General features: G+C 47.1%; 1 protein-coding gene across 5 annotated transcripts in view; it reads left to right on the top strand.

Moving 5' to 3' along the window:
- The window catches only part of NDUFS1 (NADH:ubiquinone oxidoreductase core subunit S1), an 85,659-nt gene extending 71,269 nt beyond the window's left edge, over window positions 1–14,390 (top strand). For all 5 annotated transcript variants that reach the window (XM_029606327.1, XM_029606328.1, XM_029606329.1 and 2 more), the window contains exons 17-19: window positions 3,431–3,565; window positions 3,656–3,728; window positions 14,002–14,390. In XM_029606327.1, coding sequence (XP_029462187.1) covers window positions 3,431–3,565; window positions 3,656–3,728; window positions 14,002–14,093 — 300 coding nt within the window. In that variant the 3' untranslated portion in view covers window positions 14,094–14,390. The remainder of the gene's footprint in view (window positions 1–3,430; window positions 3,566–3,655; window positions 3,729–14,001) is intronic.
- Window positions 14,391–15,041: the final 651 nt, after the last annotated feature.

Raw genomic sequence — 15,041 nt, 5'->3', positions numbered from 1 at the left:
AGCAGCAATAAACAACCATGTCCATTGTCCTCAAAAGGGATTCTAGTAACCAAACTTTGCATTTTATAGGTATGGCTTTACCTTATCTAAGAAATTCATGGTACTTTCTCCTGACAGATTTCTAGTCTTAGTTTGTTGGGGGTTGTAACCAAGGCGCTTAATGCCAGAGTTGTAACTCTATAATCCACAGCAATGCTTATGAATTTGCTAATACTCTTTCAGTAAAATATCACCTGGAAACTTTTCTGTCAGCAGTGAGGAATTTCCAGACTGGGCTCTTAGTTAATCTGACATTTTTACATAATGTCAGGAATGGAATTCCTAATTTAAAGCAGTACTTCAACCTTGGATGTCTTCCTTCTCTGACATGCTTTCTTGGTGGAATATAGTGTGTTTGAACTATAAAAGGGAAACTGTAACAGAAAATCTGTAAACTTGTAAACCATTAGGTACCCAAAGTCTTTTTCTGTTGTATCATGAGATACAATTTATTGTACTTTATGGTAGAATCCTTCCATACAAGTTAAAATTTCTGTTTAATGGACTTAAGATTATTTTAAAAGTCTTGTTTTCCTAGCGTGTAGACAGATGGACTCAGGATCAGTGGGTTTGTGCTCCCCTGCCAGCAGTTGGAGACAGAGCAAGCTGACGTTGCAGTCTATATAGCCTTGCAGTGACCCCAGCCTGCCAAAATTCTCTGTCTCCAGAAAATGGTGGTTGTGCATTTCCCTATGGGGATTACTTTGAATTTTTTGGAAGGAGAAATCTGAAATCTAAATTAAGGATAAGAAAGCCCCGCTCTCCTGCTGTGTCCCTCCCCCAGTTGAGAATTCTTGAGGTGATTTCCATGGCCCCTCAGAGGTGTGCCTTGGTCCGGTAGATGGTTTTGCCAGCGTGGACTTTGCTGCTTGAACAGCTAAAAGGTAGAGGTGCAGAAAGCCAAGAGTGGCGGTGACGACAATTGCCCTCTCCCCCCGCAGCTGGAGACCATCTCTGTGCTCAGCCAGGTTAAGGCTGAGTTCCAGTAAGTTTAAAAAAAAACAAACCAGATATATACAGAGACTTGGCGGGAAGTTTTACTGTAAAGGGTTTCGTTCTCCCACCCAGTCTCCGAGCTTGGCACACTGTTCCGACGCAAGCATTGGCTTGCAATTGTTGCACCCAGCGAAGACCTTCTCTCATTGCAAAGTTGCTGCACATAGCTGCCCTGACACCCAGGAGACCTAAAAAATCCTCTTAAGCTGGACCTCTAACTTCAGTCCTGCAGGTCCTTGAGTGCAGTCGCTCCCGTAACAGGGATCGTGGTCTTCTTGGTAACAGCGGCAACTGCCGCGTCTACCTTGGGCACTCGCAGCATCTCCAAGCATCCTCTGGCAGAGGATATAGCCTATCCATGGCCTTTCCCACCTTCAAACTGAGATCCGGAGTATCCCATTCCCGGAACAACAAGTCCGTAGCTGAAAAATGAAAAGGGAAGGCTGTTGCCGGACCTCTCAGGCCCAACAAGACAGGATCCATAGAACCTAACTTATCCTCAGGGGGGACTTTCAATGCCCAGCTCAGCCAGGATAGAAGGAATAAGGCCCAAGCTCGTCTTTACGAAACAGGCGAACCCCTTTGGGGTCATCACCCTCTGCAGCCTGCGAGCCTCTTGCTGCCCCTAGCTGCTGGAGATCAGGATCCACATCCTGTGGGAGCGGAGGCTGAGGGTCCGGGTCCTCTGGGTCTGTATCCTGCCCAGAAGTATCCGTATCCGGCTGAGGAACCCCAGTACGAAGAGGATGCTTAGGCTGAGACGGTCCCTTCTCGCCGCGAGGCTTAGCATGCTTCCTGGCATGAGACCTAGCCGCCCCCCCCCCCCCCCAATCAGCAAATTTTTCTCCAGCACGCCTTTTTCCTGACTTCTGTGCTTTAAACGCCTTATGGAGTAATAAGGCAAACTCAGACAAAAAGGAGGAAGAGGAGGAGGAGTCCGAGGCCCCCTCAGGGCCATCCTCCGTAGCAGGGGTATCAGGCTGCAAAGGTTCCCTATCAGCAGGAAACCTCCACTGAGGAGAAGAAGAAGGTGGTAGCAACCCCTTCCCCATGGCTGCCTGAGTAGCAGACCTGAAGGACTGCAAAATGGCCTCCGTTCCCGCGCTGAGCGGGAATGGATCGATTCCAGCCTGCACAGGAGCAGCTGTAACTGCTGAAGCGCGGGCAGATCTAATATTCACTATTTTTTTAATTTTTGAAACTCCGGAGGAACCTTCCTCCCCCGGCAAACATGCCGAACAAAGTCCCTCACGCGAGAGGCACGAGTGGGCCGAGCCGCATGCGTGGCACGAGGCAGCCCGCAGTATCGAGAGAGAGAAAAGAAACCCTGGCGATCACAAAAATAGCCAAAAAACGACAAACGACAAACACCCCCCCCCCCCCCCCCATACTCCAAATGCGGCGAAAATACAGGGAGGAAAGAGAGAGCTGACCTGCTATTGAAAATGAAAGTAAAATAAAACTCAGAATTTTTTTTTTCAAACCTTGCCCGGCTGTGGTCCAAGGTGCTGATTCGCAGGGTGGAGTGAGCCGGGCTCCCGAATGTTGCACCCGAGCTGCCAAAGAATAATAGTAGGGTCGTCAACCCTGGCTTGCAGCTACCTCAATACCAGCAGGTGATGGTCCTCTCAGGACCTCCCGGCCCCCTGGGAGGCTGACCACACTGCTCCTAATTAGTAATCCTAATTTATTTTTTTTTTTAAACCAGCAAAGTTAAGGAAATCAGAAAGACCCAAATACCCCCTAACTCTGACTAACTTTCCTAAGAAAAACTATTTTCACAGACCTGACTGTGTAGGTTTTGCACTTCCACCATCTGCTGGAGACAGATGAATACTGCCGGACTGTAGGTGGCACCATCCTATGTAAGGCGGAGTTTGTTTTAAAAACATCTCTGTCTCCATCTGCTAGGGGGGGGGGGGGGGGGCGAAACCCAGGACTGATCAGAGTATGTACAAGGAAGGGTTCTTAATTTATTTATAAATCGCCAATGCAGAACCTTGTGAAAGCCTTACTAAAATCCAGGTACACTACATGTAGCACTGTCCCCTCATTCAACTCCCTGGTCACTCATTACAACCTCCTCTGGGAACGAGCAAAGAGCTGTGCCATCAACAAGAAAGCTTGTTTTTATTTTGTGTTTGAGCTACAACTTTTTTCTCTCTGATTCAATACATGTTTTCAGCTTATTAGTGTAATGGCTACAACAAAATGTAACCCAGATTGAATCCCTCATATTACAATTATGACCTTTTACTGAGTGTCCCAGCTTTTTTTTTTTACATTAGCTAGGCTATTTTGCTTTTATGTCATGTTTTTTCCTCCCAGTAGAGAACCTGACTGTGTTGTGTTTCTCCCCGCACCCCACTCTCTTTGCTGCTTTGGGATGTTTTAGCTGGCCGGTGTGACCCTTCCCTATGATGAACTGGATCAAGTGAGGAATAGATTGCAAGAAGTGTCCCCTAACCTGGTTCGATATGATGATGTTGAGGAAGCCAACTACTTCAAGCAGGCCAATGAGCTGTCCATGGTACTATTCAGTATAAATTCCCATTCCATCCAATTTAGAGCTAGGTTTTGTATGGTTTTTATTCCTTATGCTCTCTTTTTCCTTCTTTAGGTTGTGAATCAGCAGCTTCTTACAGACCCTCTCACTCCCCCTCAGCTCACAATTAAAGATTTCTACAGGACAGGTTGGTAATCTGAATCTGTATAGAGGGGGTGAAATTTATCACTACTGCTTTGTGCTGCTCCTCACTTATTCTCTAATAAAATAAGATTAATTTGAATATGTTATTACAAATTTTGTTATGTTTCCATCAGACCTTTCTCCTCAAGTGATTAATGCTCTGTTCTGTCAGTTTGGAGGGTTTTACAGTACTTTAAATATCTCAGTGAAGGAAAATAGAAAATGCACAAACTAGGCCAGCATCAAGATTTGTTTTAACTGCTCAAAAAGTCTGAGTGGTTTCCATTTTACTTTATATCCTGCACAGCTGCTTTGGAATGTCATCAAGATTTGTGACAACTGACTTGTTGTTAGTTAGTGTCTAAACAGATAAACACATTGGTATAAAGAGCCAAATGTCAGCCTGTAGACTGTATTAACACTATAAATGTATAAAACTTAAGTGTTACTATGATTTTAAGTGAGCAGTTGTCAGTCATCTTTGATTTAGGATCAAAGTTATTTCAGATCACTGTGCCCTTGAAGAAATGCATAAAAGTTAACAACCAATAACATTCTACCATAAATATTCAACAGTAGTTTTCCTAGCATGTAGCCAGATGGACTCAGTGCCAATGATTTATGCTCCCATGCCAGCAGATGGAGACGGTCAGGTTTCAAAGTTGAAGTCACCCTAGATACACCCCTGCAATGACCTTAGCCATTCAGTATTTCTCCGTCTCCAGCAGATGCGGACATGCTTTCCCTATGGGAATCGCTTTACCTTTTGGAAGAAGAAAGCACTCTTAACCATTCCTTCAGTAAAGACAGCAAGACTAACCCAAGTGAGAGAAAGGGCCTTATCTTTAGCAGGCCCCACACTTTGGAATACAGTGCCTCTAGAGATCAGATTACAAAGAGATCTCAAAACCTTTAAGAAAAGTTTAAAAACATGGCTTTTTAAACAAGCATTTTATAAAGAGACTGGAGAATAGAAAATATACAAGAATAGGCAGAAGAGCACCAACACACAGCACTATTCTAAGAATGTGCATTAAAATAGTCTATGAACTCTTTCTCACAGGACAAACAGGATGGTAGTCCTCACATATGGGTGACATCACAGAATGGAGCCCAATAACAGAACACTTTTGTCAAAGTTTCTAGAATTTTGACTGGCACCTACTGGGCATGCCCAGCATGGCACTAAACCTGCAACCAGCAGGGGTCCCTCTTCAGTCTTCTTTTTTCCATGCAGCAGTAGCCAAGCGGGTTAAGGAGCTCCCCAGAGATTCCTGACAGGAATTTTCCTCACGGAATTATTAAAAACTTTCATACCCCACAGGGGTCCCTCCTTCGAATTTTTGACTCCGCAGTACTCCAGTAAGTTTTTTACCTGGTTTCGATCGATTCCCGTCAAGTTTGGCCTTCGCGGCCTACTGGCCGTTGACTGTACCGCGGCTAAATTTTTCAAAGGCCATGGCGTCAGGGTTCCGTCGGTGCCCGGACAGTACTCGCACCATGTCCATTACAGACCCGCATAAAGTCTGTGTAATGTGTCTCTGTTGCAAGCATGATGTCCTGACTTGCACCAAATGTGCCTTAGTGACACCAAAAGGTCGCAAGGCCAGAATGGAGAAAATGGAACTTCTCTTCCGTTCTTAAACTCCAGCGCAGTCTATTGCATCAACGTCATCTGAACCGGCACTGTCCACTTCGCACCAGTATCTGCCACCAGCCGGTGACCGTCCGGCGTCGACGACTTCTCGGCCTTCAACTATCTCTGCTCCCCCTCAGGACCGAGGGGATCGTAGAGAGAAGCATCGGCATTGACACCGCAAGTCTCGGACTATCGAGGAAGGAAATTCTTCGACCTCGCCATCATCCGAGCTGTCATTGAAGAAACCCCGTCCAGAAAAGGCACCGACCCTTTCTGCGACCGGGTCACCGAGGCAGCCCTCACCCGGACGGGTATCGGGAGCCACGACTCCGCCTTTAATGGTGGTCCCTCCGGCTATGCCTCTGCCTCCTTCCTCCCTTCCGGAGCCAGGACTGCTTGTTCCAGGTCTCCGTGACGAACTGGACCGGATGGTTCAGGAGGCCATCGATAAGGCGATGCACAGACTCCAAGTTCCTCCGACACCGAAACTGGTGCCGATGATTGAACCGACCACCGATCCGATTCTGGCAGCACTGGCACCGCTGCTCTCAAAGATGGAAGCGCTTATAGCCGCTTTTCCACTGATGGATCCTGGGTCACTGATGGCTCCGATGCCCTCCCTGCTTACCCTGTCATTGGGAGGGGAAACACCGTTCCGCATTCCTCAATCGGGAGTCCTGCCAATGCCGCAACCATCAATGCCGATGCGCCCATCAGCGCCACCGATCCATCCATCGATGCCTTCATCTGTGCCTTCGGAGCCTAGACCGGGACCTTCAGGAATACCATCGTCCCGTCCTTCTCAGGCTCTTAGAAGGGCAGGTCCTGATCCCTATGACACCTGGACCGACGATTCTTCTCAAGACACCGATGACTTGCCATCACCACATTCTCCTACTGAAAGCAGGAAGCGTTCTCCTCCAGAGGATCTATCCTTCATAAACTTTGTGAAGGAAATGTCTGAATTGGTTCCCTTCCAATTGCAGACTGAACAATATGACAGACATCAAATGATGGAGCTGTTACAATTCCTGGATGCTCCCAAGGAAATAACCTCCATCCCTATTCACCAAGTTCTTTTAGATCACCTCAAAAAGAACTGGGAACACCCTGGTTCTGTTGCCCCAGTCAATAGAAAAGCTGATACCACTTATTTGATCCAGTCAGCCCCAGGTTTCCAGAAACCTCAGCTGGATCACCAATCTGTGGTTGTAGAATCTGCCCAAAAAAGGGCAAAAGATCAAAACCCCACTCTTCCTTTCCCCCAGGTAAGGAACAGAAATTCCTGGATGCCATTGGCCGGCGTGTCTTCCAGGGATCGATGCTTATCTCTCGGATCGCTTCCTACCAGCTATATATGACCCAGTACAACAGATCTTATTTAAGCAGATACAGGACTTTGCAGAGTCCCTGCTTCAGCAATTCCAGGAACAACTTCTAACCCTAGTACACAACGGTTTTGAGGCAGGGAAGCATGAAATAAGATCTTCTTATGATATCTTTGACACTGCTTCCAGGGTATCTGCAACTGCTATTTCGGCAAGAAGATGGGCCTGGCTTAAGTCTTTGGATTTGCGCCCTGAAGTACAAGACAGATTATCTGATCTGCCCTGCATAGGAGACAATGTGTTTGGGGAACAGATTCAGCGGACGGTGGCAGAACTAGAGGACCATCATGAGACCCTTCGCCAGCTCTCTCTGATGCCCTCTGAGTATTCCTCCAAACAGCCTTTCAGGAAGGATACTAAAAAGTTATTCTTCCGTCCAAAGAAGTCCTATCCACCACAGTCTATGACTCATTCCACGAGACCTTTCCAAAAGGCCCAGTCTCGTCAACCTTGTAAACAAAAGCCGCAAGCAGCTCCTCAGCTGGGCCCTGCTTCCGGTTTTTGACTCCTGCATAGAGAGCAGCAGCCAATTTCCACTGCCTCAAATACCAGTGGGAGGTTGATTATGCCATTTCAACAACAGGTGGCACACAATCACCTCAGACCAGTGGGTCCTTACCATAATCTCTCAAGGTTATCGCCTGAACTTTCTCTCCATTCCACTGGACTCCCCACCTCTACCGGCATGGGGAACATCCGGCCACTCACTACTCCTGGAGCAGGAAGTCTCCCTCCTCCAGTCCAGAACAATAGAACCAGTACCTTACACTCAACAAGGCCTAGGATTCTATTCCCGGTACTTTCTAATCCCCAAAAACAAGTACCTCCAACGAGAAAGTTCAAGATGGTAACCTTGGGTTCCCTCCTTCCTCTTCTGCAAAGAGGAGACTGGCTCTGCTCTCTCGATCTCCAAGATGCGTACACGCACATTGCGATAAATCCATCTCATCGCAGGTTCCTGAGATTTCTAGTAGGCCCCAAGCACTACCAATACCAAGTGCTCCCATTCAGCCTGGCATCTGCACCATGAGTCTTCACCAAGTGCCTCGTAGTAGTAGCAGCCTTTCTCAGGACTCAAGGTGTTCACGTCTACCCCTATCTAGACGATTGGTTGATCAGGGCTCCCACTCAGCAAGCTACTCTGTGGTCCCTACATCTTACTTTACACAATCTGATTTCGCTAGGATTTCTTGTCAACCACACAAAATCCTACTTAGTCCCATTTCAAACTTTATCATTCATAGGGGCAGACTTGGACACTTTGCAGGCAAAGGCATTTCTACCTCGACAGAGAGCTCTCACTAATCTCTCTCGCACACCAGCTGCAGTCTGAGCAACGCACGACTTCACGCCACTTCCTCATCCTACTGGGACACATGGCATCCTCAGTATAGGTTACCCCAATGGCCTGCTTGGCCATGAGCATCATGCAGTGGATTCTAAGGTCACAATGGACTCAGTCCATCCAACCTCTATCAACCACTGTCCACATCACCGACTCACTCCATCAGTCTCTAGCCTGGTGGAAAAATCAGATCAGTCTCCTCCCAAGGCCTGCCCTTCCAGGCTCCAGCCCCTCAAATAATTCTCACCACCGATGCTTCCAACCTCTGCTGGGGAGCCCATGTGGCCGATTTGTAAACACAAGGAACTTGGTCTCCAGAGGAAGCCAAACACCAAATCAATTTCCTGGAGCTTCGAGCAATCAGATATGCTCTCAGGGTATTTCAGGATCGCCTTTCCAATCAGGTCATCCTGATTCAGACAGACAACCAGGTGGCCATGTGGTACATCAACAAGCAGGGAGGGACGGGCTCCTTCCTACTGTGTCAGGAAGCTGCGCAGATATGGGCGGAGGCCCTCTCCCACTCGATCTACCTCAGGGCCACCTATTTGCCGGGAGTGGACAATGTGTTGGCGGACATCCTAAGTCGTGCTTTCCATCTGCACTGGTGGTCCCTCAACCCTTCAGTAGCGGACGCAATATTCCAACATTGGGGTCATCCTCGCATAGACCTTTTTGCGTCACCTCAAAACCGCAAGGTAGAGAACTTTTGCTCTCTCACTTACAGCCAAGAGATGCGTTCTCCCTCTCATGGGCAACCGGTCTCTTATATGCATTTCCTCCACTTCCACTTCTCTCGAAGACTCTCGTGAAGTTACATCAGGACAAGGGACGCATGATCCTGATAGCACCTCACTGGCCTCGCCAAGTGTGGTATCCAGTACTTCAGGATCTCTCCATTTGCAGGCACATTCCCTTGGGAATGGACCCGCTTCTGATCACCCAGAACGGCGGGTGCCTACTCCACCCCAATCTTCAAGCTTTGACCCTGACTGCCTGGATGTTGAAAGGTTAATTCTTCAGCCACTTAACCTTTCGGAGCCAGTTTCCCGTGTCCTGATTGCTTCATGGAAGCCTTCCACGAGAAAGTCTTACCTCTACAAATGGAAAGGTTTAAGTCATGGTGTTCTTCTCAAGCCCTTGATCCCTTTACTTGTTCAACCATGAAGTTTCTAGACTATCTCTGGCACTTGTCAGAATCAGGTCTAAAAACTTCCTCCATCAGAATGCATGTCAGTGCAGTGGCCACCTTCCATAAAGGTGTCGGGGATGTTCCTATTTCAGTGCAACCCCTCGTAACACGTTTTCTGAAAGGCTTGCTTCACCTCAAGCCTCCACTATGCCCTCCGGCCCCTTCTTGGGACCTCAGTCTGGTTTTGGGTCGGCTCATGAAACCATTGGAGCCTCTCCAATCCTGTGATCTTCGCTATCTCACATGGAAAGAGATTTTTCTTTTGGCAATCACATCTGCTCGCAGAGTTAGTGAGTTACAGGCCCTAGTTACCTATCCGCCTTACACTAAACTTCTGCAGGACCGGGCAGTACTCTGCACTCACCCTAAGTTCTTACCTAAGGTAGTATCGGAGTTTCACATTAATCAATCCATTATGTTATCTACCTTCTTTCCCAGGTCTCACTCCAATCCAGGAGAACAGGCTCTGCATATCCTTGACTGTAAACAGGCTCTAACCTTCTATCTAGACCGTACAGCTGCCCACAGGAAAAGCACTCAATTGTTTGTCTCTTTCCATTCCACCACTTGGAGTGGTCTTAGTGTTGATTGTGGTAATCCAAGGAAGAGTGTGTTACAATAGTCTGTGCTAGCGAAAATAAGTGCTTGAAGAACAGTTTGAAAGTGCGCTTGGGTTAGTAGTGGTTTTAGCTTTCTAAGGACCATTAGTTTCGCGTATCCCTCTCTGACTTTCAATGATATGTGTTGTTTGAGGTTGATTTCATTGTCAATTATTACTCCTAGGTTTCGAGTTTTTTCGGTTAGTTCCACTATCTGATTGTTTCTGAGTTTGATGGGATTCTTGATTAATTCAGTTGTTTTTCGTTCAAGGTGTATGAATTCTGTTTTTTCAATATTAATTACTAGTTCCATTTGGCACACCTACGAGGGGTCAATCCAGGGGGCTCCCAATGCTTTCACCCCTACAGACACTCGGCATTTGGGAGGTATCAAGTCCTTTTGGAGTCAGCAGCCCAAGAGAGTCAGGCTCAGGTTCAGGTTCGTCCCGAACCCCCCAGAGACGTTTTGCCAACCCACCCTCGGAACAAGGAGATAGGGAGGTTGACTGTCCCTCTTCTACCAACAGTGGGTCGAGATTACTTCAGACAAATGGGTACTGGAGGTCATACGAAAAGGATATGCGCTGGAATTTTACAGCACTCCTCAGGACATATTCATGATACCTCCTTGCCACTCACTGCCAGCACAAGAAGCAGGCAGTGGAGGCTACCCTATTAAGGCTCCTCAGGATGAGGGCTATAATCCCAGTACCTGTGCCCCAGGAAAATACAGGGCATTATTCCATCTATTTCATTGTACCCAAGAAGGAAGGTTTCTTTTGCCACATCCTGGACCTCAAGAGCATCAACCGACATCTACGAGTGATTCATTTCCGCATGGAAACCCTACACTCCGTGATAATGGCTGTATAATCAGGAAATTTCTTAACCTCTCTAGACCTATCCAAGGCCTACTTACATATTCCAATCCGGCAAGAACATCAATGTTTCCTATGCTTTACGGTACTGAGTCATCGTTCTCAGTTCAGGGCACTGCCCTTTGGGCTGGCCACTGCCCCCAGAACATTTTCCAAGATTACGGTGGTCATAGCGGCAGCGTTGAGAAAAGAGGGAATCCTGGTGCCACCAGTACTTGGATGACTGGTTAATCTGGGCATAGTCTGTGGAACAGAGTTGCCGGGTGACCAATAGGGTGACTTCCTTGCTTCAGGAACTCGGTTGGGTCGTAAATCTGGACAAAAGCAGTCTCAAACTCTCCCAGTCCTTGGAGTATGTGAGAGTCTGGTTTGACACAAAGCAGGGCCAAGATCTTCCTCCCAACCATGTGGATAAGGAAGTTGATGTCCCAAGTGCATCTGTTGATGAACACGATATGCCCAACAGTGTGGAGCTATCTTCAAGTCCTCGGTTTGATGGCGGCAACCCTGGAAGTAATGCTGTGGATGAAGGCACACATGCGACCACTTGAACGCTCCTTGTTGTCACATTGGAACCCACTATCTCAAGACTATTCGATTCGCAACTTACCGATGGAAGTATGCTCTCTGCTCCAGTGGTGGCTGCAGGAAGCTCATCTGGACAGGGATGTACCCCTGTCCCCTCCGAACTGGCTGGTCCTCACAAGAGATGCAAGCCTCCAGGGCTGGGGAGTTCACTCTCAGGAACGGACAACCCAGGGGTGTTGGACCAAGGAAGAGGCCCTCTGGAACATACACCACCTGGGAGCCCAGGCAGTCAGATTGATGTCTCTACAATTCAGCCACATACTCCAGGGTCAAGCTGTCTGTGTCAGACAACGCAACAACGGTAGCCTACATCAACCACCAGGGTGGCACCAAAAGCCAGCAATTGTCAAAGAAGATAGATCTCCTTATGGAATGGGCAGAAATACATCTCCAGATGATCTCAGCCTCCCACATCACAGGAAAAGACGTCATCAGAGCAGACATTTTAAGCAGGAAGAGTGTGGATCCAGGAGAGTGGGTGTTGGCCAAAGCCTTTCATCTGGCATTAGATCGTGGGGGTCTCCCGTCCATCGACCTGCTGGCTGCATCTCACAATGCGAAGGTTCCCTGATTCTTCAGTCACAAAAGAGATCAGTTAACCCTGGAGATTGACACTCTCGTTCAGATCTGGCTGGAAGAGGAGCTGCTATACACCTTCCCTCCGTGGCCCCTCTTGGGCAGGGTCATTCGCAGAATCGAGCAGCACAGAGGATTAGTCCTACTAGTAGCTCCAGATTGGTCCAGGCGTCCATGGTATGCGGACATGCGGAGACCCCCCTGTTCCTCCCACCACACAGGGACCTGCTACAGCAGGGACTGGTCCTTCACAAGGATCCGACTCTATTCTGATTTACGGTCTGGCCCTTGAGAGGGCTTGCCTGATGAACCGATGATATTTGGCGGCAGTAATTGCCACCTTATTCCACGCGTGGAAGTGCTCTACATCCTTAGAGTATGTGCGGGTCTGGAAAGTATTTGAGGCCTGGTGTGAGGGATGTGGTGTTTCCCCTCGGACGGTCAAAATCCCACTAATTCTGGAACTGTTGCAGGATGGCTTGAATAAAGTTTTGACCCTTAACTCTTTGAAGGTCCAGGTAGTGGCCGTGTCTGTTTCAGGGGCGAGGTGAATGGAACCCGCCTGTCAGCTCATCCGGACATGGCACGTTTTCTGAAAGGGTGAAGCATCTCCGGCTACTCCTATGGTGACCGGTTCACTTGTGGAATCTTAATCTAGTATTGGATTTTTTGGCAGGGTTCTCCTTTTGGCTGCTGCGCAGTCTTTCCTTGTGTTTATTAACTCTGTAAATGGTGTTTCTGGTGGCTATATGCTTGGCACATCGCATCTCTGAACATAAAGGCATTGTCGTGTTGGGAATCGTTCCTCCGGATGACTCCAGGAGCATTACAGCTTCGTTCTGTTCCATCATTCTTGCCCAAGGTAGTCTCTGATTTTCATTTAAATCAGTCCATTTCGTTGCCATCCCTAGATAGCACAAGGACGTGGAAGAATACCACTTCCTCTGCCATTTGAATGTCAGTAGGCTTTTGGTGCGGTATCCGGAAGTTTTAGAACCGGTTTCCTTCATGGTGGAAGGAAGCAGGGAGAACCAGCTTTGCGGGCTACCACAGCTCGCTGGAGTAAGGAGGTGGTCACAGGAGCCCATGTGGAGGCAGGAAAGCCATTACCCCTTCAGGTTAAAGCTCATTCCACTAGGGCTCAGGCAGTCTCATGGGCGGAAGCTAGACTGCTGTTTCCTGTTGACCTCTGCCAAGTGGCGACGTGGTCCTCCTTGCACGCCTTCTCCAGGTTCTATCGCCTGGACGTTCAGGCCCAGGATACGCAGCCTTTTGCAAGGGCAGTTTAACCGGACCGTGGGCAGCCTCCTGCCCCGATCGGGAGTAGCTTTTCTACATCCTATTGGTCCTGAGTCCATCTGGCTATACGCTAGGAAATGGAGAAATTACGTACCTGATAATTTTGATTTCCTTAGTGTAGACAGATGGACTCGGCATCTCGCCCACGGCTGCCCAAGAATGGTGCCAAGGATTCTCCCGTGGAGTGGATATCGATTCTAAGAAATTACGGGTAAACAGTCATCCAGGGTATCTGTAAACTTACTGGGGTTCAGTGTATGTTTGGTGGAGTACGGTTACGGTTATCCGTTTTTAATCAAGTTTTTTTTGATAGTATGTGCACAGTGGCTTTTGAAGAGAATACTGAAGGAATGAGGTCACTGCAGGGGTGTATCTAGGGTGACGTCAGCTTTGAAACCTGACTTCTTCTCCATCTGCTGGCAGGGGAGCATAAACCCATTGGTCCTGAGTCCATCTGTCTACGCTAAGGAAAACAAATTTATCAGGTAAGTAATTTCTCCAATGAATGCCATACTCATCCCTAAACATACAATAGCCAAATTGTAACTTCTGAGCTGTACTAATTTTTTGGTATCGCTTACTCTGTGGAAAGCAACTACTAGATTTTTTTTTATAGTTTGACATTTGTGATTTTGAGGGAGATGATTTTACATTCTCCTTCCCCCCCCCGAGTCTCCCTTTTCAACCATCTAGCTATAAAATATAAGTTGTAGGTTTTTATCTGTCAGTCATGTTATCTGAAATAATCCAAGAAATAAATTGCTTTTTTACAGACCCCATCAGCAGAGCATCCCAGACAATGGCAAAGTGCGTGAAAGCTGTCACAGAGGGCGCCCAGGCAGTAGAAGAGCCTTCTGTTTGTTGAATCTTTTTGCCAACCAGTTGTTAACTTAACAAGCTGTTTAAATACCTTTGGCAGTGTGTTGCTATGCATTGCTTTCAAAGCTAGAAATGAATATATTTTTTTTTGTGACTGCACCTCTTTTCTTTATTTGACCATTTGGAGAACATGGGAGATTTTTGAGTTAAGACACCAGTACTGTTTTGGAATTGCCTTTGGTCACGAAGCTTAATGTACCCGAAGAGACATAATATATCAGGGGAAACATTTTTGGCTGTGTACAAATTTTGTTATAATCTTATTAAAAATAGTTTATTCTATCATTGTGTTCGCTTGGCATCCTTGTCCATAAAAACTAAGATTATAAAGTAATGCTTAAAGGAATATGGCACATGATTTTTACCCCCGTGTTCAAATCCTACATAGGTTCCAAGTGAAATGAGTCAAGCAAGCCATGAACTGCATGATTAGGAGTCTCTGCACAAGAGAGATGCAAAGGGGGTGTGTGTACATAACTGATATTTAATGACCATGGTGATGGTTTGCAGTTAGAAGGCAAATACTAAGCCTAAGAGAGGTAGCTAGTTCCTGGAAGAGCTGGTTTTTTTTTTTTTTTTAAAGAGACAGTAGAAATGAAAGGCTAATCAATATTATTCAGCTATGGTGTGAGCAAACATTTCTCCAGTTCTAGGGAACTATTTGCTACTGTGGATAGACTCCTAGGTAAGAAAGGAGTATATAACAGCCTGAATGGAGATATTCCAGATAATGTTAACTGTACTGGTTATCGTTCTGACAAAATTGGATACTTAGTCTAAATTGGAGGAGAAGAGATTGGCTAATGTTGGAGCACTCTGTGTTGTTAAGTTGTCATGGGTTGGTGCTATTGTCTTTTCCGGCAAATGATCAATGCATGTATTAGTTAACAAAGAGCTGGCTTCTGTCTCTTTAAGCAGCTATGTAGCACCTCAA

The sequence above is a fragment of the Rhinatrema bivittatum genome, chromosome 6 (assembly GCF_901001135.1).
Source record: "Rhinatrema bivittatum chromosome 6, aRhiBiv1.1, whole genome shotgun sequence".
Lineage (NCBI taxonomy): Eukaryota > Metazoa > Chordata > Amphibia > Gymnophiona > Rhinatrematidae > Rhinatrema > Rhinatrema bivittatum.
This window is presented reverse-complemented; position numbering and strand designations above follow the sequence as displayed.